At 45.8% G+C, this 25881-nt stretch overlaps 1 protein-coding gene across 5 annotated transcripts; it reads right to left on the bottom strand.

Moving 5' to 3' along the window:
- Nucleotides 1–383: 383 nt before the first annotated feature.
- LOC125428606 (zinc finger protein 397-like) lies at nucleotides 384–25881 on the bottom strand. 5 transcript variants are annotated; one of them, XM_048489012.1, is made up of 5 exons: nucleotides 24620–25184; nucleotides 19461–20271; nucleotides 13981–14110; nucleotides 12494–13252; nucleotides 11673–12080 (listed from the first exon to the last, which is right to left on the bottom strand). In XM_048489012.1, the coding sequence occupies exons 1-5, from the start codon at nucleotides 24745–24747 to the stop codon at nucleotides 11692–11694; spliced, it is 2217 nt and encodes a 738-aa protein (XP_048344969.1). In that variant the 5' UTR covers nucleotides 24748–25184; the 3' UTR covers nucleotides 11673–11691. The 5 variants fall into 5 exon arrangements, with proteins under 5 accessions (XP_048344968.1, XP_048344971.1, XP_048344972.1 ...); XM_048489011.1 differs by lacking the exons at nucleotides 11673–12080; nucleotides 12494–13252 and adding an exon at nucleotides 384–3368 and having other exon boundaries at nucleotides 24620–25881; XM_048489014.1 differs by lacking the exons at nucleotides 11673–12080; nucleotides 12494–13252 and adding an exon at nucleotides 384–3368 and having other exon boundaries at nucleotides 24741–25879.

Genomic DNA, 25881 nt, shown 5'->3' with positions numbered 1-25881 from the left:
GTCCCTCCACTCACCTTTCCTTCCAGTGCTGCTCTGTAGGGCCTGCGGGAGGCAGTGGCACCGGGCAGAGAACCCCCCCCCCCGCCTGACGGAGCAGGCAGCCGCTTGCTCCGTGGGGCAGAGGGGGGATGATGGCAGTGGTCTGCCCAGTACCACCGCCTCTCACACTGCGGGAGGCAGCGGCACCAGGCAGGGAAACCCCCTCTGCCCAACTGCTCTGCCCCTCTGCCCCGCCTGCTCTGTTGGGAAGAGGGGGATGATGGCTGCACTGGAGGGACACGCCCACGCTACCCTCCGACCTCCAGGCCAGGCGGAGCCGCAGTATAAGGCTGAAAGGCTGAGACCTTGCTGACCCCTGTGCTAGCCTAAAAATAGCACCCCCTGCAGGCCAAACACAAAAACCCACTAAAAATACAAAAACCCCACAGACGGGGGCGGAGCTTCGGACATGTAATAGGGGGGGGTTGAACCCGAGAAACCCACCCCCCCTTACCTACATAGTCCAGTGAATGAAGTCACAGTTATTCCAGTGAATGTCATACCAGGGTCTAGCTGGGAGTGCAGACAATGTCTGGCCGCTGTGAAATTCTCCATTCTGGCGTTGTGACAGCTGGCCCTGGTTGCCGTTTAAATGATGCAATGAGCACCTTACCGCTCAAGTGGGAGTTTTAAAGTTAGCAGAATGTCTGTGAATGTGCACAGAAATTTTTCCTTTGTGATGGCAGGGCCTATTATCTTGACAAGGAATATGCTCTGTGACCTTTAGAAATCACCACAGCCCACCATTTCCACTCTAAGGAACCTTGGAAGAAACCATAATCAATTGTAGCCTCATACTGCTTAAGTTTATCTCAATTTCCACATACATTTTTGTGCCTATAGTTTTCTCTTTCAGTTTTTTTTGTTTTTGTTCGTGTCCCCATTCTTTGTCCTTTCGAGACCACTTTTACCCCAATCTTATTCTGTTGGTTTTCTTTGTCTCACCTATTTTCACCCACTTTTCAATCTGGACAATTGTTGTCATTATCAAGCCACTGTCCTTTCTCTCCCCCCACCTTGAAGACGAATACTTCTTCTGGTTTGTAAAAAAAAGGCACTAAAACACTGATAAATTGATACGCCATTGTAATGATGCGTCAACTAGATTTTCTAGATTATCAGATTTCCATTTTTAAAAAATGAGTATCTAGCCCCTTCTAGTGGAGATATGCTTCCTCCTTATTGCTCCGCAAAGGAAAAGGTTAAAGACTGAATTTAAAATGAAAGCTGGCAATACAGAGAATCCGTTCGATCTTTTATTATAATAGTATATCAATATTTTAGTGCCCTTTAAAATGCAGCTATAATATTTATTTATTGATTGATTGATTGCTTGATTGATTGATTGGTTGGTTGGTTGGTTGGTTGGTTGCGTTTATATACCGCCCTCCCCCGGAGGGCTCAGGTATATTGATATGTTGATATAAGCATGAGTGAAAAGTAAAAGGTGTGTATGTGTTTGTGTGTTGTGACTCAACTGATGATGACAGTGCCCTCCCTTGAAAATCTTGGTTAAGTAAGGCACATGCAGAAAAATAATTAACTGACGCCAGTGAAAATGCAGAGGGAAGTCACACTTGCGGAAGAATGGTGCTCGAACTGATTCCAATGCTTGTGGATCAATGACCAAGAAAATCAGGACTTAGTTGAGCATGCAGAAAAGCTCTCAGTTAGACCCTTGGTCTTCTTCATCCTATCACTGGAGATGCCAAGAATTGAACCTTGGACCTTCTGAATGCCAAGCAGACCTCCTCAGTGGGCATGCTCTGATGGCTTTGTTGCTGAAAATAAAACCAGGCAAAGAAGCACCAAATTTTGGCATCTCTGAGAGGAAAGAGCCAGCGATCTGTTAGGGACCCATTTAATTAGGAAGTGTTGAGTTGCGTGGTTGTTTTAGCTATGTCCTCTCACATGAATTTTCTGGTGACTGGAGAAGTTGGAGTTTTGGCTGATGCTCTTGCTACATATGGATCGTTCATAGGACTTGGTGGACTCTGTGGTGCATAGCCAGATTTGAGCTCTGGTGAAAGGTCTTCCCACAGTCCAGTCATCTGTTTGGTGTTTCTCCAATGAGGGCCTTCTCCCCAAGGAATGTTAGACTGAGCATTCATATTCCTTCTCTCCCAGATGGATTTTCTGATGCCTGCTAAGATTTGATCTTGTCCCAAATGCTTTCCCACAGACAGAACACTTGTGTGGCTTCTCTCCACTGTGGATTCTCATGTGCGCATTGAGGCGCGAGCTTACACTGAAGCTTTTTTTACAGACAGGGCACTGGAAAGGTTTCTCTCCTGTGTGGATTCTCTGGTGCTTTCTAAAGCATGAGCTCACCCTGAAGGTTTTCCCACATTCATTGCACTCATAGGGCCTCTCGCCCGTGTGGATTCTTTGGTGACTATTCAGATAGGAGCTTAGGGTGAAGCTCTTCCCACATTCTGAACATTTATATGGTTTCTCTCCTGTGTGAATCCTGTAATGGGTAATGAGTTTTGATGTTTCTCCAAACCTTATCCCACAAACTGAACACTGGTACGGCTTCTCACCTGTGTGTCTACCCTGGTGAATGAAGAGATCGGAGCTCCGACGGAAGCTTTTGCCACACTCTAAACACTCATAGGGCTTTTCTCCTGTGTGGATTCTTTCATGGGCGACAAGGCTAGGTCTCACACTAAAGCTTTTCTCACAATGGGAGCATTTGTATGGCTTCTCACCGGTGTGTGTTCTCTCGTGGGAACTGAGGCTTGATTTGACACGGAATGCCTTCCCGCACTCAGGGCACACATATGGCTTCTCACCTGTGTGAATTCTTTGGTGCAAGGTGAGGAAGGAGCTCACCCGGAAGGCTTTCCCACACTCCAAGCACTTGAACGGCTTGTCTCCAGTGTGAATCGTCTGATGGTTGTTCAGGTGTGACTTCTTACTAAAGCTCTTCCCGCATTCCAAGCACTTGTATGGTTTGTCTTGTGCATGGGTTCTGAAGTGCGCAGTAAGGCCAGACTTGTCCCTGGAGGTTTGGTCACAGTCTGAACTTGCCTGTGGGTTCTCTTCTGTGAAGGCACGATTATGCTTTTTCTGGTCTGAGCTCTGGCAGAATGTTTCTCTGGGCTCCATGTTTTTCTTATTACTGATGCTCTTTTGAGCTGACTCCTCACCTACATTCACAGAAGAGATGGTAGAGTGGCTTCCAGAGGGCGTCTTGGAGGTTTCTCTCTGCTCATAATTCAGCTGTAAGCCTTTTCCTCTCAGTGTTCTAGGCACTCTGTTTTCTTCAGCCCTTGGGTGCTGATATTTCTTCTCCTCCATATTCCCACTCTCCCACGTGTCATTTGCTATGGTAAAAAAAGAAGAAAAAGCATAGACATATGAAACTGCCTTATACCGAGTGAGGCCATTGTTTAAGGTTGACAGCAATGCCTGGACATATGCCAGAAGATTTTGAGGGAGGAGTTTGAGGAAGATGTGATATTACTTCCAGGCGACACTGTATTTCCCCTGATCACTATGATAAAGACATGGGAAAATTCCAAAAGCACTTCTAGGGAGACCATTTTGCAACCATGTTTTCTGCTTCTCCTCAATTTCTTGTCTACCATTGGTCCATCTAGCTAGTATTACAAATGGTTCACTGGAATCTCAGAGAATCCCACAGTTGCTTCTCTGAGACCCTTTTTGATGAGAGATGACAGGGACTGAACTTGGGACCTTCTGTGTGCAAGACAATAAATAACTGGGGTTGCCAGCACTGCCAGCACAAATGCTCACAGATTTTGAAGGTGGTGCTTGGGAGGGTGGAGTCTGGGGATGATATGGCTTCACTTTCAGGGGATGCTTTAGGAATTTCCTGTAATCTTTATGTTAAAGACCATAGAGCAGCCATTCTCCCCCCACATGACGAACTCTGTTTGCGCGTGCCCACAGAGAGGGCTCTGAGTACCACTTCTGGCACCCATGCCATAGGTTCGCCACCACTGCTCTATGGTATACCACAGAGTCCAAGAAAAACCGAAGCTCCACCTTAGGAACCACCTCCTAATCTCCCAGAATTTCCCAAGTCAGAGCCCTCCTTTCCCAAGAGATTCATCTGTGCCTCTGTCATTGTCTCCTGCCAGTGGGCCTACTCACAGTAATTGCTATGTCCTCCTTCCTGGTTGTGTTATGACTATTGTGTGCTTCTGTAATACTTTCTGTAATCTGGTTTAGGCCATTCTTATGTCACCTTTTGTTTTATTCATAGCCGACTTTTCTCACTGAAATGCAGGGTGATATGTCAAATGGAGTAGAAAGCAACAAGTGGGGTCCCACGACACTTGCGAGGGAAATCATGCCCACCATTGTGGATCCAGGCCTCCACCCCACCCCAGCCCTGCTCTTTTGCTAGCTGGACCGCTGGAAAATGTCTGCACATGCTCAGACAACTCTTTTAAACACTTCGGCAGTGCCCCAAGTTTAAAGAAACTTCTGTTGTGGGTGAGTGTGCCCCCATCTGTGGATTTAGTTATCCTCAGGCAGGGACCACATGTGGGAATTTGATATATAGATGACACTGAAACAGTGTAATTGTGACAATTGCAGAATGGCCTGCCCGAGGAAGTCGGGAAGGATTCCACTATCCTGACTTTCTGCAAATTGTGCAAAACAGAATTATTCAAAGGGATTTTCTATGCAGACAATAGGGGAGCGCCAATGGTGGGATTCAAATAATTGAATAACTGGTTCCAGTGATGGGATTCAAATAATTAAACAACTGGGTTGTTTATAAGTACCATTTTAACAACTAGTTCTGCCGAAGTGGTGTGAACCTGCTGAATCCCACCACTGGGTAGCACTCTACCAAAGGCTTCACAAAAATCCTTGGATGGATTATTTGGGAGTGCAGTCTTTGGGAGTTCAGCTTTGCTGAAACTGGAGTCCTGCTATGGAATGTTTGCATCATTTAAGACCTCAGGTGTTAATACTTCCTTATGCTGTTTGCTGGTAAGAATTTCTCTTGCATTAGAACATCTAGGTTTACATTTTACAACCTAATATTTCTTATTGGACGTGGCCAGGCGTCTCATCCTGATTAATGTATTGATTTGCTGTGAATAATCCGCCATAAATCCAAGTGAGAAAGGCAGGTTGTAAACATAAACATAGTAAAATAAATGATTTTCTAACTTTGTAATCCAATCTTATTCCATTGTTTACTATATACTTTATACTTTTCCAGCTGCTTTAGTAAAAATGTGTCTGTGGTGTTCCTTTTTGAGTCTTAGAGTGAGAGACAAACTATAAAGCAAATAAAATGAATGAAACCTGTTTCCTCAGACTTGGATTCTAAAGGGCTATTTCCATGGCAGTTATCCAGCAGAAAGCTTCACAGAGGAAGACTACTCTTTGCTGATTTCCCCTTCTTGCTGCAAATTCACCTTTTGCCCCCCCCCCCACTTCCTGGGGGTCCAGTCTACAGTTGCAAGCCTTCAGGTGAATTGCCTTTTGTCCATCTTGAATCTGCTGCATTTGTGCGTGTGTAAAGGGCTGTCAAGTTGTAATTGACTTATGTTGTAACTGACTAGGAAGCTGTAATTGACTAGGAAGTTGTAATTGACTAGGAAGAGGCTTTTAAGGCAAGTGAAAAGCAGAGGTGGTTTGCCACTGCTTCCCTCTCACAGACTTCCTTGGTGGTCTTCCATCCAAGTAGCAACCCTGCTTATCTTCCGAGATTTAACAAGATTAGCTATATTATACCATTTCACATCTATAAACTTGTTCTAAATTAGGTAGATAAACATGGATTAAGGACAAGAGGAGAGCTTTTCTGGATGGGACTGCGGTTCCATATGGCAACATTGCCCATTATTTCACAATGCCCTTGACCCCCTACCCCTTCATCTACATCAGGGCTTAAAAAAGCCTTGTTAGCATTTAGTTTCCAAAAGCTGCCAGCCAGATGTTCTGGAATTAAACTAGCTCCCCACAAAAGCAATATTCCTAGCCTGTTGTCTGTCGCTACCACCTAACATTCAGTAACACCCCCTGTGGACTTAGTGAATCAGTTCTTAATACTCAGGATTAAAAGCCACTAAGAGGCACACTGGCCATGACTTTAGCTAACCCTGTGGTTCAGAGTGGTAAGCTGCAGTACTGCGGCTCATGACCTCAGTTTGATCCCAATGGAAGTTGATTTCAGGTAGCTGGCTCAAGGTAGACTCAACTTTCTGTTCTTCCAAGGTTGGTTGGGCTGCTGGGGTAAAGTGTAGATGACCGGCGAAGGCAGCACCAAACCACGCCGTAAACAAAGTCTGCCTAGTAACCCTTACCTTTATTTTTTGTAGGACAACCTTGCTGGATCACACCAAAGTAGGGTTGCCCAATTACCCAGTTCAGGGTGGGAAATTCCTGGAGATTTTGGGAGGTATAGCTTGGAATGGTCGAGTTTGGAGAGGAGAGGGACCTCTGTCCACCTTCCAAAGTATCCATTTTCCTCAAGGAAATATATCAATGTCACCTGGAGATCAGTTGGCAACCATAAACTGTGACCGTGTAATGGTCACACTTTAGACTGAAAACACCTCAGGACAGGGATATATCATTTTGTAGACTCTAGAGCAGGGGTAGGGAACCTGCGGCTCTCCAGATGTTCAGGAACTACAATTCCCATCAGCCTCTGTCAGCATGGTGGCCATTGCTGGTGAAACTGATAGGGTGAAGAGTTCTAAGTAGTTCTCATGGGTACCATGGTGCCTATCAATGCCATTGTTGACACACACCAAGTGTTTTTAGAAAGTGGGTGGGCTCAGGTGGGGCTTTTGCCCAGCAAGGCTTCTGAATGGCCATTAGACACCGATTGGCTGTGCACATTCAAAACCACATTGCTTCAGCTGCTGCTGCCACCACAGCATAAGGGTCATCACTGTGTGGCTGAATGTCAGGTGCAAAAGCCATTTTGTAGCTGACTCCACCTCCTGCATCTGCCATTTTGAGACAGCAACTGCCACGCTGTGTCAGAATCCCAAAAACGCCTGCATGCTCAAAAAAGTTGGGAACCCCTGCTGTAGAAGATCATCCACATTCATGGAGACATATAAATAACCATGACTGCAAAGAATAGATTTTTCTACTAGGCGCATAAAAGGAGGGCAACCATGGATGCCCAGGCCAAGGGCATATGTGGCCCCTCCCCTTTCAGGATACTAAAACCAATAAATAATAATAATCACATTCTGGAGCCACTGCACACCAACCCTATTGACATTCGGCAGTTAAATACCACCTTCAGGAACATGAGATAGGCAGGCTTCATTTGTCCCTTTGCACAATGATGGAAGCATCACAAAGGGGCAGAGAGGAATGGTCATCCATAAAGTTAAGGCGGGGACTACTGGAAGTGAGTGCATGCCACACAGAAGTGGAAACTGAGGATCTCTCCCCACCCTCTGCTTCTCCTCAAATGGGGACCACTGCCCATATGCTCTGGTTGGTCCAGGTTGCTTGTGGTGGCACTGCCAGTGAGATCTCCTAGTTGGCATGGTACAGCAAAGGGATAAAAGACTGGCAAGACCCTGGTTCACCCCAAGTTGTTTGTTTGTTTTTTGCATTAACCTATCATTTAAAACCCATTTCTTGAAAGCCCCCCTCACTCCAATTTGCCTCCAAAGGGTCCAGCTTTGGAGCTCACCCATGCAATCCTTTGCAGTTCTCACCACACTACATAATTTGGTATCATCTGCAAACTTGGCCACCATGCTACCCACCCCTACTTCCAGGTTTAAAAGGGGCTTGGACAGATTTATGGAGGAGCTTTAAAAGGGGCTTGGACAGATTAGCTTTAAAAGGGGCTTGGACAGATTTGTGGAGGAGAAGTCGATTTATGGCTACCAATCTTGATCCTCTTTGATCTGAGATTGCAAATGCCTTAACAGTCCAGGTGCTCGGGAGCAACAGCCGCAGAAGGCCATTGCTTTCACCTCCTGCATGTGAGCTCCCAAAGGCACCTGGTGGGCCACTGCGAGTAGCAGAGAGCTGGACTAGATGGACTCTGGTCTGATCCAGCAGGCTTGGTCTTATGTTCTTATGTTCTTAAAACCCAAAACTTGGTGAAACTGCCTTATACTGAGTCAGAGTCTTGGTCTATCAACATAAGTCTCGTCTGCTCTGCCTAGCAGCAGCTCTTCAGGGTCTCAGAGGGAGGCCTTTGCCATCACCCGTTACCTCATCCTTTCCATTGCAGATGGAGGATTGAATCTGGGACCTTCTACACGCCAAGCAGAAACCTTGCTTCTGAGTCATACTCAATCCAAGGGCGGTTACACAAGGACAAGTCATCCTGTCACAGTTATGGAGTCTACATAAAATTCTACAAGGCTGCCCAAAAGGTGGCTACAACTTACTTGACAGCACTTTATGCACACAGACAAGAAGAGGTACAATGCTGCCAGGCAATTTCCCGCAAAAACATGTGTTATGTATATCTTTTTCATTTGTTTGCAGCTTCCATTATCTTTCACTACCCAAAAGTTTAGGTTCAAGCATCAGCAAATGCTTTAAAGCATAAGGAAGGAAGCGTTCCAGAACATTGTTCCACTTATTCTTGTCAAAGGGCTTGAAATAGGGCTGTTGATGTTGTAACACAATTGAGATGACAGGCAGGCAGGCTTCACAGTGCCAGAGTGTTGTGTGCCAACAAATCCAATAGCAAGGACTTCACTGCTGTGCCTCTTACAAAGTGCAGCGGGTGGCGTGCCATGAGATAGGATGCAACCTAAGAGAAGTGTACTGTAGTAAGCAGTGTGCAACAATATTGCTTGGTGCAGGGGGCACACCTTAAGACCACAGAGACTCGTCTCTTGTTCTGCAGGTCCTGCCTTTTGGTGGTTGGGGTATTCATTCAAGCTACCCTGTTTCTCTATGACATATTGCAATTTTGTTTAGCTTCACACTTGACTGGATACCTCCACACCTAATGAAATGATCACTTTTTAAGAATACTGTAAAATTTCCTGTGGCAAGGTGATCCTAAATATTGTGAGCAAGATTTAAAGAAATCACCCTGAAGAAGTAGAGAAGAAATGTCTATGAAATGAGCATAGGAACTAGGGGCTCATCTTGGACTATTTCTAATTCTATTGACTCTATATACACCTGAACATCCATATACCAGGTTTTGTCTACTCGCGTGATAGGAATCTTTACGTTATGAGCACACAATACATTTGCTACTAATTTTCACCTCATACTGTATATTGATTTTGTAGCCAAGGTATAGGCTTGTCTTTGATTTTTTGTTTATGCCACTGCATACTAAACCTGCTATATAGTTGTGGTGATAATCTCTATGACTGTGCCATGAAAATGTATGAGTAGCATCTTCCTGGCAACTCAGAGGTGCCTTCAGTCACTGTGAGTGGCATAGGAAGAGGAGGAACATGTGTGTGTGTGTGGATGAGAGATAAAGAAGCAGAAACAGGTACAAAACCAGTGATTTCTTTAGGGACCCGTTCCGCACATGCAGAATAACGCACTTTCAACCCACTTTCAATGCTCTTTGCAGCTGGATTTTACTGTGCAGAATAGCAAAATCCACTTGTAAACAATTGTGAAAGTGGATTGAAATTGCATTATTCGGCATGTGCGGAAGGGGTCTAGGTCATGGATGCATAATTCTTGCTTAACACTGCATAACAGACCTGCTGAATTAGACCAGTGCTCCATCTACTCCAGTATCCTGTCTTACACAGTGGCCAACCAGTTGCCAGGAAGGTGCAACAACAAGGCAGAGAGGTTGAGGCCTTCCCCTGATGTTGTCACCTGGCCCTGGAATTAAGAGGTTGACTGCCTCTGAAGGTTGCAAAAACATCTGATACATGCATGTTTCAAAACAGAATATGGATTTCAGAACCAAAGCTACCCAAGCAATTATGAATATTTATTCTGACCTAGGTTCATACCAGATTAGTTGCCTAACTCAAGATGGGGGTGGGGGGTGGAATAGAGAGCTGAAACCTTGATTTATCTGTACAGACTTTGATTACCACTTCAATGGAAGAATCTGCCACAAAGCTCAGTACTGGCTACTCTGACTGGTCACAGCTCTTCAAGGTCTCAAGCCAAGAAAGATCTATCCCAATTCTACTGCCGGAGGATTGCAAATGAGGATAGTCCCATCAGCCTGTGATAGAATGAATGAATAAATAAAATCCAGTGGCACCTCAGCTTGTGTATTGAGCTTTCCAATCTGCCCTATAAAATATCCGCCGGAATGATTTTACACCACGTATCAGACAAAGAAGTTAGTTTTTATACTCTCCTTTTCTCTATATTTAAAGAGTCTCAAAGCAGTTTACAATTGCCTTCCCATCTCCACAGCTGACATCTTGTGAGGTAGGAGGGGCTGAGATAGCTCTGAGAACTATCTGAGAACCACATGTAGCAGGCTGCATGTGGAGGAGTGAGGAATGAGACAAGAAACCTGATTCATTGAAATAGAGTTCGCCACTAGGGGTGGCCACCCCTTTTGGTATTTTTCATGTTTGGCTTCAAAAGACGTGACCATTTTCAGGAAAGCCGGGAAAAAAAGATACCCCACATGGGCTTCTTTGGCTTTCCCAAAAATGTTTGGTTTTTTAAAAGTTGAACCCAAAAAACACTTGCCCTGCACAGTTGAATACGGAGATGGGCTGAGCTGACCCCTGCATTCAGCTGCGTGGAGCTCCCTCGCCACTTGCGAACGGTTGCCTGGGCAGATAACGTCACCTCAGGCAGTGAAGAGCCGAAAAAGCTGAAATCTATTCAGCTTTTTCAGCACCCAGCGATTTGGTTGGGTCTTTCTGGTTTTCCCCCCATTCAGCTTTATCTAATGGCGGGCCTTATCTGCCACTTTTAACAACTACACCATGCTGACCCATCAAAGTTCATATGGAAATAAATGATGTTATATAGGATTTTTGTTTTTATTTTACTACCTGTGGTGGTGAAAAGTGCTGTCAAGTTACAGCAGACTTACGGCAACCCCTCATGGGGTTTTCAAGGCAAGAAGATGTTCAGATGCGGCTTTGCATTGCCTGGTTCTGTGTAGCAACCATGAACTTGACTGGTGGTCTTCCGTCCAAGTAGGAACCAGGGTTAACACTGCTTAGATTCCAAGATCTGAGATCAAGCTAGCCTGGGTCTTTTAGTTCATGGCATTTTGCGACTATCTTCAAGATGCCAATGACTGAGCCTGGGGACATTTCTGCATGAAACCATATGCTCTATACCACTCAGTCATGGTATCAAGGGGACATAGTTGAATAGGCAAAATAGCCAAAAAAAACCCAAATCCTTGGGCAAAATCTGATGAAATTCAAAACTCTGTACTTTGGATGCAAGCTGAATAAAAGAAGGAGGTTTTATCAGGACAAAAGAAGAAGAAGAAGAAGAGAAGAGTTTGGATTTATATCCCCCCTTTCTCTCCTGCAGGAGACTCAAAGGGGCTTACAAACTCCTTTCCCTTCCCCCCTCACAATGAACACACTGTGAGGTGGGTTTTAACAGGACAAAAGACCACAAAACTTAGTGTCAGGTGGGAAACAAGTACTTAGAACAATTCAACCATGTGTGGGCTATGTGCTATGTACCCACTCATTTGTCAATGACATACACAACCAGCCACAATCTATCTATCGAAAGCTGAGTTTATTGTGTGAAATAGTTGCAAATGATCTGCTCCCGAACTTCGGCCCCGCGAGGATCCTGCTCCACAACGCCGTCTGTTTCCAGATAGGGAGGCACGGGGACCTCGGTGTCTACCCCCTGTCCCCCATTGATGATAGGCAATTGACGCCGGAGGGCCATGTTGTGCAACATGGCGCACACCACAAACACCTTGGCAACTTTCTCTGGGCGTAGCATGAGCCGGCCCCCAGTGGAGTGGAGACACCGGAACCTCATCTTGAGTTGGCCAAAAGCCCTCTCCACTACCATCCGGGTCGTTTCATGAGTGGCATTATAACGTGCCACGGGTTCTGGGCCTTCATCAGGATGCGGAGTCATGAGGAAAGGGCGCAAGGGGTAGGCGCTGTCACCTGTGGAGAAGAGGAGATACTGTAAAAATTGAGATGCTCTGGGCACAACCATCTCATGGGGACCCATCTCCGTTGTGGCTAGGGTTGTAATTTGACTGCTATAAGTGAGTAAACCTCTGCTGAGCTCAATGGAGCTGCAGATGAAAAACAACGTCACTCTGCCAAGTGATTCTCTGTGAACCCTCCCAATCTCTATGGTTTTTACCATAGAGAGTGGAGAAATTCCTAGAGTGTTGCTTGATGCAGTGATTTCACCTCCAGGTACCCACCCTGAAATGATGTTGCCATGTCACATGATGCACCCCCTCCCTTAGTCCCACCCCAACACTCTCCCACCACTGACTGATGCAGTTCTGGAAACTCTAGTTGTGGCCTCCCCTTAAAATGGCATCCCATGAACCCACAACACTCACCCAAGAGCCATCCCTTCCCTTCGGGCCACGACTCCAGGAGTCTCTGCAGTTGGGACAGCTGGAATATCCGGGCATCATGGACACTCCCAGGGAACTTTGCCAACACGTGGGTGAAGCACCCTGATGCATCGCAGGTGGCCTGCACATTCAGACTGTGGAAGTTGTGGCAGTTGCGGTAGAGCGCCGGCATGTCTGCAGGGGCTATGATGGGCACATGGGTGCAGTCCACTATCCCGATGACATTTGGGAAGCCAGCAATGTCAAAGAATGCTTCCCTGGTGCGGCGGAGCTCTGAGTCGGTGGTGGGGAAAGTGATGTGCTCATGCACATGGCGGAGCATGGCTTCCAGGAAAGCATCCAGGCAGCGGCTGACAGAGGACTGAGACACCCGTAGGTTGTCGCCCGTCATCCGCTGGAAGGAGCCGGTCCCAAGAACCTGCAAAGCTATCAGCACCTTCTGAAGGGTTGGGATATGCCTGCGGCTTGCGGAGGCCCCATCCAGGTACGGCGCCAGCAGCGTGCACAGATCCTGAATGGCCTGGCGGTCCAGCCGGAAGCGGGTCAGGCATTCCTCGTCCGACACTTGGAGCTCGTGGGTGCGCATTCGGATGAGGCGGGTCCGCCGAGGTGGCCGCCTGCTGTGGATCTCAAGGTTGGCGGCATAGACAAGGTCCAATAGGCCCTCGTCGTCAGAGCTGCCCTCCTCTGGGTAGAGGGGAAGGGGGGCTCCTGCCCGCTGTTCCACCTGCCCAAGGGTCCCTGTAGGATCAAGGAGGGGGAGAGATCCTGATTACCCTCAGCATAGGGGACCCAAATTGGGGCCTCACCTGTGCGGAGAAAACTACTTATATATGTGGCAGTTGTGCTTGGACACTTGTACTTGGTCTCTGAGCTCGCTTTCACCAATTACTTTGAGAAGTGGGGGAAGCTGATCCATTACATGCCAAAAATGTTACTTAGTCATTTCATTCTAAGCATTTATTTACTTCATTTATACCCCACCTTTCTCCTCAATGCAACACACGTTCTCTTCTCTATTTTGTCCTCACAACAACTCTATGAGGTAGGCTAGGCTGAGAATGCGTGGCTCAAGGTCACCCAGCAATCTTCCACAGCAGAGTGGAGAATCAAACCTGAGTGTCCCAAATCCTAGCCTAACCCCTGTACCTCAAGATGTGGAGGGCAAACCAAGGAATTCTGCAATGGTCAACATTAGATATAGTGCCCCCACCAACAGCTCTGAGGAACTGACAGGATTAGAAGGGACCGCAAACATTTCAGAGGATAACATTTCACAAGAAAGTTGGAAAGGTACATCGGAGTGAGAAAGTTTTAGAACTGAATCCAAAGTCATAAATTGGGCACTGCATTAGTTTGTGCAGGGGAGAGTAGGATCCCTAAATGCCAGGTACCAGGCAGTGAAGAAACCACATCTGAAATTCACGTCAGAACCCAACAAAATCAAGGAAACCAAATACAAGCCTTACCCAAAGAACTGGCCTCGTCCTCCTCCGCTTCCTGCTTTGTTTCTCGGAACAGGGGCTTTGGCATAGCCTCTGTAGGAGGCTGTTCAGCTTCAGGAGAATCCGCGCTGTCCATCTCAAACAGTCCAAGCACCTAAAGAATATTACCAAAGAGGCCTGTTTAGGCACAGAGCAAGGAAGGAAAGACCCCAAAGCAAAGGGCAGTCTCCACATTCAGTCAGATTACAATGGGTCTCGCCCGTTCAGACACCCTGTCTGGTGATCCAGTGTGGCATACTGATTAGTGTCAAATTTGAGAGAGCCAGGTTTGAATCCCCATTCTGCCTTGGAAACTTGCTTGGGACAGTTATACACTCACAATCACAGGGTTGTTGTGAGGGGAAAATGGAGGAGAGGGGAAAATGCAAGCTGTTGGGTGGGGGGGAAGTGAGGTATAAATGAAGTAAAGAAATAAATGAACTAGGCTTGCCAACTCTGGACTGGAAAATTCCCAGAGATTTGGAGATACAGCCTAGAAAAGGGTATGGTGTGAGGAAGGGACTGGGACATCAGTGTGTTATAATACGGTTCAGACTACCTCCCAAAGCAGCTATTATCTTCAGGGGAGCTGATTTCTAGTCATTGAAGATCAGTTGCAATTACAGGAGATTTCCAGGCAACACCTGGAGGATGGCAACCCTAAAATGAACATTTTGCCGCTTGTGGGGCCAGAATTCAGACAAATTTATCCTGAGGGAGTCTCTCTTTTCCTGCATCAACCCCAGTCCCTCTGGCTAGCTTTGCCTTCTAATCACAGGAAAATGTTCAAGATGAGACACATACACTCAGAGAATGAGTTTTCTCAAAAACTATGTGTCTGCCACTACAACTCACATGTAGAGAAGTTGGTCAGACCCTGAATTCAGTTTTCAAGATGTGGAGAGGCCATGTTCTGAAGTCTTATAAGGCAGGAGGGGCAGAAAATGAATGTCCAGTAAACACAACTCTTTGCCTTCCTTTTACTAGCACAAGGAAGTGAAAAATTCCAACAAGCTTATTTCCCCCCAGAATTTTAAGTCCCCTCACCACAGAGTAGTTGCCTATACCAGGCATTGCAACCAACCAGATTCTACCTGAAGGGACGGGCAGAATCTTCAAAATCCATCTAACAGTAGCATTGTCTACTCCAAATTTTATTAACTTGCTTGCAAGAATGTCATGGAGGACCTTGTCAAAGGCCTTACTGAAATAAAGGTATGCTACATCCACAGCATTCCCTTCAGCTAGCAAACTTGTCACTCTATCAAAAAAAGAGATTACGGTAGTCTGGCATGACTTGTTTTTGAGAAACCCATGTTATTTTTAGTGATCATGGCATTCCCTTCTCTTTTTAAAACATTTTAATTGGTTTTTTAACATTCACAACAACAACAACAAACATGGGAAGGGAAAGACACTAGTGATCCCGCACACTACTCTACTTACATGGCAAAGGTTAATACTACACAGATAGACTACATATACCTAAATGACTTCACACCCATATCCTGCTGTCAATCTTATCAATCACATTTCTCTATTATTTGTTAAACTTCTATCCCAACCAAAGTTCCTCCTTTTTCTTAAACCTTTTCTAACATATCAACATACAATTTGAGGCAATTTATAACAAATTTTTAAAAAATCATATCCTCCTAACTCAAGTTCTCACAGTCAAAGATTTTTAACAAAAATTCTGCCTTCCCTTCCTTATCCCCCTTCACTTAACAATATATCTGAATTTGCCCTCCTAACATATTTCTCATTAGTCACCCAAATGCCCATTTATTTTCCCTTTAGCTAAATCCTTAGCAGCAGGATATGGACTCCTCTTTCAATCTCTTTATATTTTCATTCCATCTGTAAGCGATACACAACTTGAACGTTTCCTCCTGAGGGAGTTCAATAGCTCAAGTTGGAAACGATGGCAATTACGACTGATTCCAGCTTTTCAAGTCCAGGGGATCGCAAGTGATTCCACGCAATCCTGCTTGGAGGAGATCGCTCCAGGAGTGCATGCGATTTCTCTGGCGCTCTCCTTCATTTGGAAGGGCGTTTCGAGCTCTTTTAGAACTTGAATTTGGTTGCCTGGGAAAGCTACAGCAAAGCCAAGCACATCCATCCAACACCATTTTCAGTACCAGAAGTCACGGCATTCCCTTCTTACAGACTGTTTAATTATATGCTATAGAATCTTTCCTAGTATTGATGTCAGGCTGACTGGGCAGTAATTGTTTGGGTCCTCTTTTTTCCATTTTTTGAAGATGGGGACAGCATTAGCCTAGTCCCCAGGAATTCTCAAAGATTATTGCAAGTTGTTCTGAGATTACTTCTGCTAATTCTTTAATACCCTTGGATGCAGTTTAAACTAAGTTTAATGTATTGCATAATCCTGTAGCTAAATTCCTAGAAGAAGCTAATAATTAGTGTTACATCTGCATTAGTTAAACCATCCATATACATGGTAATCAGACCAGAGTGGGCTATAGAAGGTTTTAGTAGTTTAAACTGTCAAATTGTATGCTATCCTAAGGAATTTCATGACTCTTTTTGGTATCTGACATGTCTTATCGAAGGTAAAGTCAGAAAAGAAGTTTTAGGTAATTAGTTCATAAATGTTGTTAATTATTCAGTGTCTATACAAATGGGAATTGTTGGCATCAAAGATTGTAGTTGATCTCTCAGCGTTTCTGCACCAACTTTTAAAATTTGTTTTAACCTTTTAATAAACATTTTCTATTAAAAAATCCCTATTGTGAACAGCATTGCTGAAGATTGGCAGACAGAGGGCTGTATCTTTCTTTATGGAATCAATCCACTTCACATTGAGTCTTCCTCCTTTCCTGCAGCCTTTTACTTTTCGTAGCATTATTGGTTTTTCTAATGAGTTTTGTCTTCTCATAATGTGACCAAAGTACAACAGCCTCTATTCAGTCATTTTAGCTTCCAAGGATAGTTTAGCCTTGATTTGATCTAGACCCCACTGATTTGGCTTTTTGGCAATCCACAGTAAACAGCAATTAAGGAACCACATCCATGTACCACTGCAGACATCTTGGTATTTCCCCTTCAGCTATCCAGAATGTTGTGGTGTTGTTGTGGGGGGGGAGGGGGGTGAGACAAATTCAGATAATCTGCTTACAGAACTAAACCACAAGAGAGCCACCAAACTTCTTCGCCTATAAACTTCTCACTCTACAAACCACTTTGCTGTTCCCAATGGTGACCAACAGTCCCGTGCCAGATGCCGGATTTCCTTAAGAAACCACAAGCTCATACAAATAGGCAACATGTCCACATGTGGTATTGCAATAAGAGGCAGGCTAGGACTTAGGACAGCAACTTTGCTAGAACCAACAGACTGGAGCTTGGTAGGTCTTGCGGAGACCCCTTCCCCATAGCAACCCTCCTAACTGCCAAGCTATCAGGAAGAATCTCCTTCGTTCTGCTGATATCCCACTAGTTATTTGAAAGTGCATAGTAACTCAAGTGGTTAGTATTTGAATGGGAGACCACCATGGAAGTCCAGAACTGATACACAGATATCAGGGCCTTCTCAGCTGAAGCCCCACACAGGTAGGGAAGCAACCCCTGCCAAAACCTGATTTGGAGGACATGTGGCAAGCTTTTAACTTCTTTGATTCAAATCCTGACAAAGAAACTGATTCCAGTTCTGGGCACAATTCAAGAAGGATACTGACAAGCTGAAGAGTGTCCAGAGGAGGGCGACCAAAAATGGTAAAGTGTCTGGAATCCATGCTCTATGACAGGAGATTTGGAGAGTTGGGTATGTTTAGTCAGGAGAAGGTTAAGGGGTGACATGATAGCCATGTTTAATTATTTGAAGGGATGTCATGTTGAAGTGGGAGGAAGCTAGGTTTTTTTGCTGCTCCAGAGACTAGGGCCCCTTCCGCACACGCAAAATAATGCATTTTCAAACCACTTTCACAACTGTTTGCAAGTGGATTTTGCTATTCCGCACAGCTTCAAAGAGCACTGAAAGCAGTTTGAAAGTGCATTATTCTGCATGTACGGAATGAGCCTAGGACAAGGAGCAATGGATTCAAAGTGCAGAAAAAGAGTTTCCACCTAAACATTAGGAGGAACTTCCTAACAGTAAGGGCTGTTTGACAGTGGAGTACTCTGCCTCGAAGTGTGGCGGAGTCTCCCTTGGAGGTTTTTAAACAGAGGCTGGATGGCCATCTGTCAAGGGTGCTTTGAAGGTACGTTCCTGCAAGGCAGGATGTTGGACTGGATGGCCGTTGTAGTCTCTTTCAATTCCACGATTCTATAAACTAATTGGAAGAACTGAATCTAACTGGCTTTTAAGCGACATTTGACTTTATGGTGGTGTTTAGTGGACAAGAAACAAAACCATAAGGTCTCCAGCCTAAGTCTTGACAGTGTCCCAAGCTCAGCAAAGGATTTCAGGAAAGCCATTCTTCTCCATATCTGGGGCTGAAACTGACTTACCTTTCAAACATTATTAAGACTTTGTACAGGAACAGCTCTGAATGTCCTGACAGCATCATATGAATGCAAAATCTTATTATTTTGTTTAAACATTCACCCACATGGTCCTGCCCAGGAATTAAGCTCACTGGAAGAGGCCCTCCTGACTGCCTCAGAAATCGAAGAAGTTCGTCTGGTGAGCACACAAGTGAGGATCTCTCTGGTGGCAGCCCCCCAATTATGAAGCAACCTCCCCAGAAAGGTACACCTGGCCCCCTTCACTGTCAGTCTTCAGGAAGACAGTGAAGACAGTTTTATTTAGGACTATGTTTGATTTAGTTTTAATTTATTGGCAGTTCTAATCAGAGTGTTTAAATTGTGAGCTTTTGTGTGTCGGTTAATAATTGTCATTTCATTTATATTGTTTATTTAATTAATTGTTTTATTTATCTTGTAAATCACCTTGAGTTCCGCAAGGGAGAAAGATAGCTGGTAAACGTTTTTAAAATAAATAAATAGGCTCCCTTTTATTAGCAAAGCAAATTAAGGCCGGTTTGATTTTTTTCATCCCAGCACCCATTTTGAAAGACATCAACTGTTCCACCAGGCCTTTGGGGAGGCTAGAAGCGAACCTGCCGCCTCCTGTTGATGCCCCTATACCATCTGAATTACCATCTTCGGCTACTTGCCAATTCCCTCCCACTGAGAATAAGTGAGTAGGGGAGTTGGGGTCCAGACGCCTCCCATAACAAAGGGTTTATGTGGGTTATGATGTCACTGCTGCTGTTTTAATAGGATTTTAACTTATATTTATTGCATGATTGGATTCGTTGCTTATTATCTTTGTTACTGTTTTATTGTTCACCGCCCAGAGCCCTTTGGGGATTGGGCGGTATACCAAATCCAATAAATCATCATCATCATCATCATCATGATTTGCACCTTGTGAAGTTTCAGATCACCAATATTCTGGGCATTTGTCCCAGGTTTCCCTGGATAAAATGTACTCTCACCTGCTGTTCTCTCCTTTCGGCTTCTTGCTGCATCTGAAGAAAATCCTCAGCCAGAGTGGCTGCCTGCGAGCAGGTTTCTGGCTCGTGTTCCCTCACCCAGCTCTGGATATCCAGTGGTAGGATGGCCAGGAACTGCTCCAGAATCAGCAACTCCAGGATCTGCTCCTTGGTATGCCTCTCTGGCTTCAGCCACCGATGGCAGAGGTACCAGAGCTGGCTGCATACTTCACGGGGCCCCTCAGCCTCCTGGTAGCGGAACTGGCGGAAGCGCTGCCGTTTCATCTCCATGCTGGCGGAGTCATCTCCTAAGACTTCCTCTTTCACTTTCACTGTCCCAGACTCACCAATCTCCTCCGAGTCCATGCTGTTATGGGCCTCAGGCACTTCTTCCCTGAGGCCTGGGGGTGGATGACGGACAGCCCGCCCACTCCTTGGCCACTGGCGGGTGACAGTGGGTCCCTCAACGGAGGGTAAGGACCCTCGTTTGTCTCCCCAGTCAGTGGATCTTTTAGACTGTGGATTTTTCCATCCGGAACGGCTGGAACGGCTTGCACCAAGCAGCATTTTGTGGTGACCTGCTCTGCCTCTGAGTAACCCACCATCTTTTTCTCTGCGAGAGCCTTCTCCCGCCTTCTTCTGCCATCTTTCCTCCGGTTCAGGGGTTTCAGTTTCTTCTTCTTCCTCCTCCTCCTCCTCCTCCATTTTCATTCCCCGCCGATCCATCTGCTCTATAGCTCCCTGGGCCGCTCCACGCTTGGCAGTCATTTTGGGGATGGTCTTGCCACAGGCCTTCCCTCTGGGTCTTCTTTTGCTAATACAAGAGAATTTGGGATGAACCTGGACTTTCACTTGTTGCCTGTACTTCAGTTTGTAGGAGAGGCTGCTCTATAGGGTTGAAAAATGGATCTTTGCACTCAGCGTGCAGGAATCCCCAAACAAATGGTAAGTCAAGTGCTATTGACAGAGTCTTCTACCTGAAGAACAGAAATGAGAGAGGCAAATTTAACTTAAGAATGGATGTCAAGCAGTGTGATGTGTACCCTCAATGGAACACAGTTAACAGTCTAGGTGAGAGGCAGTTACTAAGACTTCACTGTCCCTCTTTCCCAGGGGTCTGCCACCTGCGGCTCTCCATATGTTCATGGACTACAAATCCCATCAGCCCAATTGGCCATGCTGGCAGGGGCTGATGGGATTTGTAGTCCATGAACATATGGAGAGCCGCAGGTTGCAGACCTCTGCTCTATCCCCTTGTTCTCTGTTGTCATGGACTACCCTGGGTTAGCATGGGAAGAGGTTCCCTCACATAACTCCCCCAAGCCCCACATTGACAGACCCTCTCAGTGAGGCAGACTCACAAGTTCCTCCCTTAAGGGACCCTGAACCAACACCAGAATTGCCTCCTGAACCAGTAGGGCCCTAAACATTGGAAGCCCAGCATGGACCCACTCATGAACAGACTGGCCATGGTCTTCTGAAACATCTCTGGAGAGAGAAGGTGAAATCCAAGGAGAGACTGATAAGCTACCACAGAATCTGAAACCTATGCCTCATGACTAGAGGAGATAGCTTGTGAGGAGAAGCTTAATATGGGACTCAGTAACTTCAGCAAGGAAACTTCCTACCTTAATGTTGCAGCCAGCAAACACACTGGAAGATATATTCAACACGTTTTGAACACACTGGAAAAGTGGGCAGATGAGAACAAATTGCACTTCAACAGGGATGAGCGCATAGTTCTACACCTGGGTAACAAAAATGAGAAACATGCATACTGGATGGAGGATACACTACTGAGTAGCAATATGTGTGAACAAGATGGTGGGGTATGGGTGGACAATAAGTTAAGTATGAGAAGGCAGTGTGATATAGTGACAAAAAAAACTATTGGAGTGTATCAACAGAGGCTTAACATCCAAATTGCAAGATGTCTTAGTCCTGCTGTTCACTCATTGGCCAGGCTTCACCTGGAGTATTGTGTACAGTTCTGGAGGTCTCACTTCAAAAAGGATGTGGACAAAATGGAGCAGGTGCAGAGGAGCGTGATCAGGAAGATCAGGGGCCTGGAGACTGAGCCCTATCAGGAAAGGCTGAGGCTTGGGAATGTTTAGTCTGGAGAAAAGGAGACTGGGGGTGGGGACGGACATGATTGCTCCCTTTAATTAATCTGAAGGGCTGTCACTTAGGGAGCTGTTCCTGTTACCAGCAGAGGATAGAACTCATAATAATGGGATTAAATTATGGGCAGAACGGTTCTGACAGGATATTAGGGAAAAAATTACTGTAGATTTTACAGTAGAATCAGCTACCTAGGGAAGTGGTGAGCTCCTCCTCACTGGTAGTCTTTAAAAAGTGCTAGAAAAACACTTGTCTGCAATGCTCTAGGCTGATCTGGCATTGAGCAGAGAATTGGACTAGGTGGCCTGCGTGACCCCTTCCAACTCTTATGATGCTATGATCAACTTGTCTGCAACCCTGCTGTCAATCCTACCAATTGTCTGCCTTGCTTAAGCTCTTGGAACCTGGTTCCCTGGTCTTGGACTGTGATTCTGGATTGGGCTACTGGACCCTGGACTGGAATCCTTTCTGGGAGTTCAGCTATGGCCTCGAACTTGCCTCTAACCTGGTGAGCAGGACATCCTCCAACTGTAAAGGGCTGTCTCCTGCAGATTATCCATCTGTGATTTTTTTCACTCACGCATAGCAACCTTGAACACTCATTCTCCCTCTTGATCTCCTTTCCCCCCTGCCAAGTGCCTTTGATGTGATACTTCCAACTAGAAATGGCCCGTGCTAATCAAATCTTGTCAGACCTCAGAAGCTAAGCAGAGACAGCCTTGATTAGTATTTTGATAGAAGACCACCCAGGAAACCCAGGGTGGTGGCACACAGGCCATGGCAAACCATCTCCGAATGTCTCTTGCCTTGAAAACCCTACAGCAGTGGTGGCAAACCTATGGCACGGGTGCCAGAGGTGGCACTCAGAGCCCTTTCTGTGGGCACACTTGCACAGAGTTCGTCATTTGGGGGAGTTGGAAAATCATGCACACCCCACACACATATCTAGGCTGGCCTGGGCATGATCCTTTACCTGGGAGTAAGCTCGGTTGCTGGCAATGGGGCTTGCTTCTAAGTAAACCCTCCTAGGGTCGTGATTCACCCATTCAAAGCGTTGCACGGTTGCGCCTCGGAGCCAACCGTTTTTTCTAAACTAAAACCTCAGTATTCAAGTTAAATTGCCGTGTTGGCACTTTGCGATAAAAAGGTGGGTTTGGGGTTGCAATTTGGGCACTCGGTCTCGAAAAGGTTCGCCATAACTGCCCTCCAGTGTAGCCATAGGTCAGCTGTGACTGTACAGAACTGTCCTCCTCCCAAAATTTAGCATGGAAAGGATAAATATAGCAACTGGATGACTGTAAAACATGTGCATGTCCCGCTTGGAAAAAAATGGGCTTTTTGTTTCTATTACAGTAGAACCAATGTTTCTTTTACAGAGTGCTGAGGGGGGGGGACGGGACACAAGAAACAAAAGGTAGAGAACCACTGACTTTTGGGGTATATGCTTTCAAGAGTCAAAACTCACTCAGAGTACAACTTTTGTTTGGATGACCAGTTAATATGCAGTCCTGGACACCCTGGAAAAATCTGAAAATGCAGTTTTTCTCATTCTCTCTCCTGAAACAGGGTATCCCAAAATGGATAAGGGCTTTTCAGGCCACTCAAAAACCTGTTGTTTAGTACATACTGGGCCCCACACCCTTACAGTAGGAAAAAGGACATTTTATATAGACTCAAAATGTAATGCACAACATCCAGGGAATTTCCAATACATTCTTGGGCATTTGAGCTCAATGTCAGATTTCCAAGCCACCTTGAAAGTTAAAATGTAGCGTGCACACAGCCCAAGATACATGGATTCTTGGGAACAACCTGAAATTGAAATTTGTTATTGCTTCTGATTAACTTTTTTTTTGTGCTTGTGGCAGGGTACTGTCTGGCATTTAATCCTTACAACAACTCTTATTACCTTAGGTAAGGTGTGTGGGTGTACCTGCAGGCAATTGGCTCAAGGTCAGCCTAACCCACTCAAAGCCTGGGGCATTAAGTTTATCTCATGACAGATGCCAGTCATGCAGCAAGAAGCAAGCCAGACAAGAAATCTTGCATCCCAGCTTGCATAGAAAAGCATCCTGAAGCTCTCTGCTTGCATGTTGACCCAGCCAAGTTGCTAGTCCTTATGGTGGCAAAAATAAGCTTGTAATGTGCAAGTCATGCCTCCCCACTCCTTGCAGAGCAGAAAATATATTGATGACTTCAAGCACTAAATAAAAGAAAAATTATTTTCAGAGATGGGAAAGTTTGTGCCTTGACCCCCTTCTCAGGATCAGCACATGTTGCAAACCAAGAATAATTTATTCGGTGTGCAGAATTCAGATCCTGGGGGCAAGACTGAATTACAGAACAGCTGCTGCAGAATTTTAAAGCAGACCTGCTGATGGCTCACTTCTCTCCATCAGCGTGCCAAGAAAAGTTACTTGTACGCATAAAAATATGTTCTCTGCAGCTGAATGGCAGTGTTTTCAAATTTCCCCCCATGCACCTGCCGAATTGCCAGTCTGAGCATCTTATATGAAGGAATCTTCAGACCTAGTTGGCACTTGATGGTTGTTGAGATCAGAATTCCCTAAATGCTGAGAGGGTAAAAGTAGATTCTCCCTCTCCCCTGGTGTGCTAGCTTTCAAACAGCAAGGAGTCCGTTACTTGGTGTGTGGTGGGGAGAAGCATTTATACCCCTCCCAGAGACTCCCTGCATGACAATGAGGGTCCAGCACCAGAAGTAAGGACAGCTCAGGAGCAAATAAATAATCTAGAGTTTACATTGATTTTTTCCCCCTTGTTCTTCTTGCGTCTGAAGCATTTCAGTCCAGTATCTAATCTCCTGGACTGCAAAGCCCTAAGACGACAAAAAAGTGTGTGTGCAGAGAATAAAGCCAGAGTCTTCCCTGGGTTTGTTGGGGGGGGGGGGAGAGAAGAGGTGAGACAAAGGAAAATGCTCCATGCCATGCCCTTGATCTGGGATCAGCCACTGCTTCTGCTATTGTCCTGGCTGGGGAGAAAAAAGGCCATGCTTAGAGGCGCACAAAACCCTTCCTGCTCACCCAGATTGGGGAGGGGGGGGTCCAGAATACCTCCCCCTCCAGTTTCCGACTTCTCTTAGTACTTTTCTTTGCTGGGGAGGAGGGGGGAGCGGCGGTTTCCTCCTGCACCCCCGCAGCTTACCTCCCATACATCCTTCTGTGTAGCTGCGTCTTCTTTACGTGGGGCTTCTCTTGCAAAAAACAAAATAAAATAATAATAATAATAAGAGAAAGAAAATTAACTCAAAATCCAGACACTCTCCGCGCCTCCCTCCTCCCATCAGGAAAGGGCCTTGGGTATTAAGAGCTTCTTCTCGCTCAAGTTTCTTGCCCTCTCTGGGAAACTCGGCCCTCTATGGGCTTAACCCATCCAGCACCTTATTAGAAGGAGGGGGGGGGGGCAGAGAGAGATGAGGCAGTTTCAAAGTCAGCTGTGGCAACTTTCCCACCCATTTGGCTACCAGCCCTGATTTCCACCCAGTCCACAAACACATCAAAGACTATGAGTGGATTCTCTGATGTTTAATTGATCTCTTCCTCCCCTCCCCCACAAGCACAGGTTTAAAAAGCCAGAAGGGGGATTAAAAACAAAGATGAGGGATACGATAGGGTTAATGGGGTAGGCGGAAATATGAAAAAAAAGGTCAGGCTGGGCGGAAAGAGAAGGTTTTAAGGGAGGGATTTAAAAGGCTGACTGAGGCTAGACAATGCCTGGCTTGGGAAACAAAATCAATCCTTTCTGCTGCTTTTGGCCCAGTAGAGAGGAGTGGGAGGTAGAGAGAGAGAGGGGGGGCGAAAAAGAGAATAAAAACAGAAAGTCCAAATAAAAACATGAAATGTTTTGGGCAGGCCCCTTTGCCACCCTCTTCCTTGAAGGGGTCTGCAGATGTAGAAGAACAAAAGAGGCAGGTGGTTACGGGTTATGGGAAGGCAAGGGGCAGTTCTGGAGGCGTCAGGACTCGCTAACAAAAAATAGGGAGGGGGTTTGTATGAAAAGAGAGTCACCTCTAGTTAGAAACCGAACAGGCAAAGCTTTCTGCAGCAGCACATCTCCAGGACAGGTGAAAAGCTGCACCTACTGAATTTCTGCCTGTCCAATGACAGTCTTTGTCCAGGCAGGAAGGGGTGGTGGTAGAAAGGGAAATCTATCAAGCCTTCAGAAAAATGTTTTAGAAAGTCCCGCTTTTAGGGGGCGCTCCCACCAGTGAGCAAGGGCCCAGCATGGCACCTGATCTTAGATGTTTACTCACGAGTAAGTCCTTGTCAGCTGAGTGGGAAGGAGC

The sequence above is a fragment of the Sphaerodactylus townsendi genome, linkage group LG03 (assembly GCF_021028975.2).
Source record: "Sphaerodactylus townsendi isolate TG3544 linkage group LG03, MPM_Stown_v2.3, whole genome shotgun sequence".
NCBI classification, from domain to species: Eukaryota; Metazoa; Chordata; class Lepidosauria; order Squamata; family Sphaerodactylidae; genus Sphaerodactylus; species Sphaerodactylus townsendi.
This window is presented reverse-complemented; position numbering and strand designations above follow the sequence as displayed.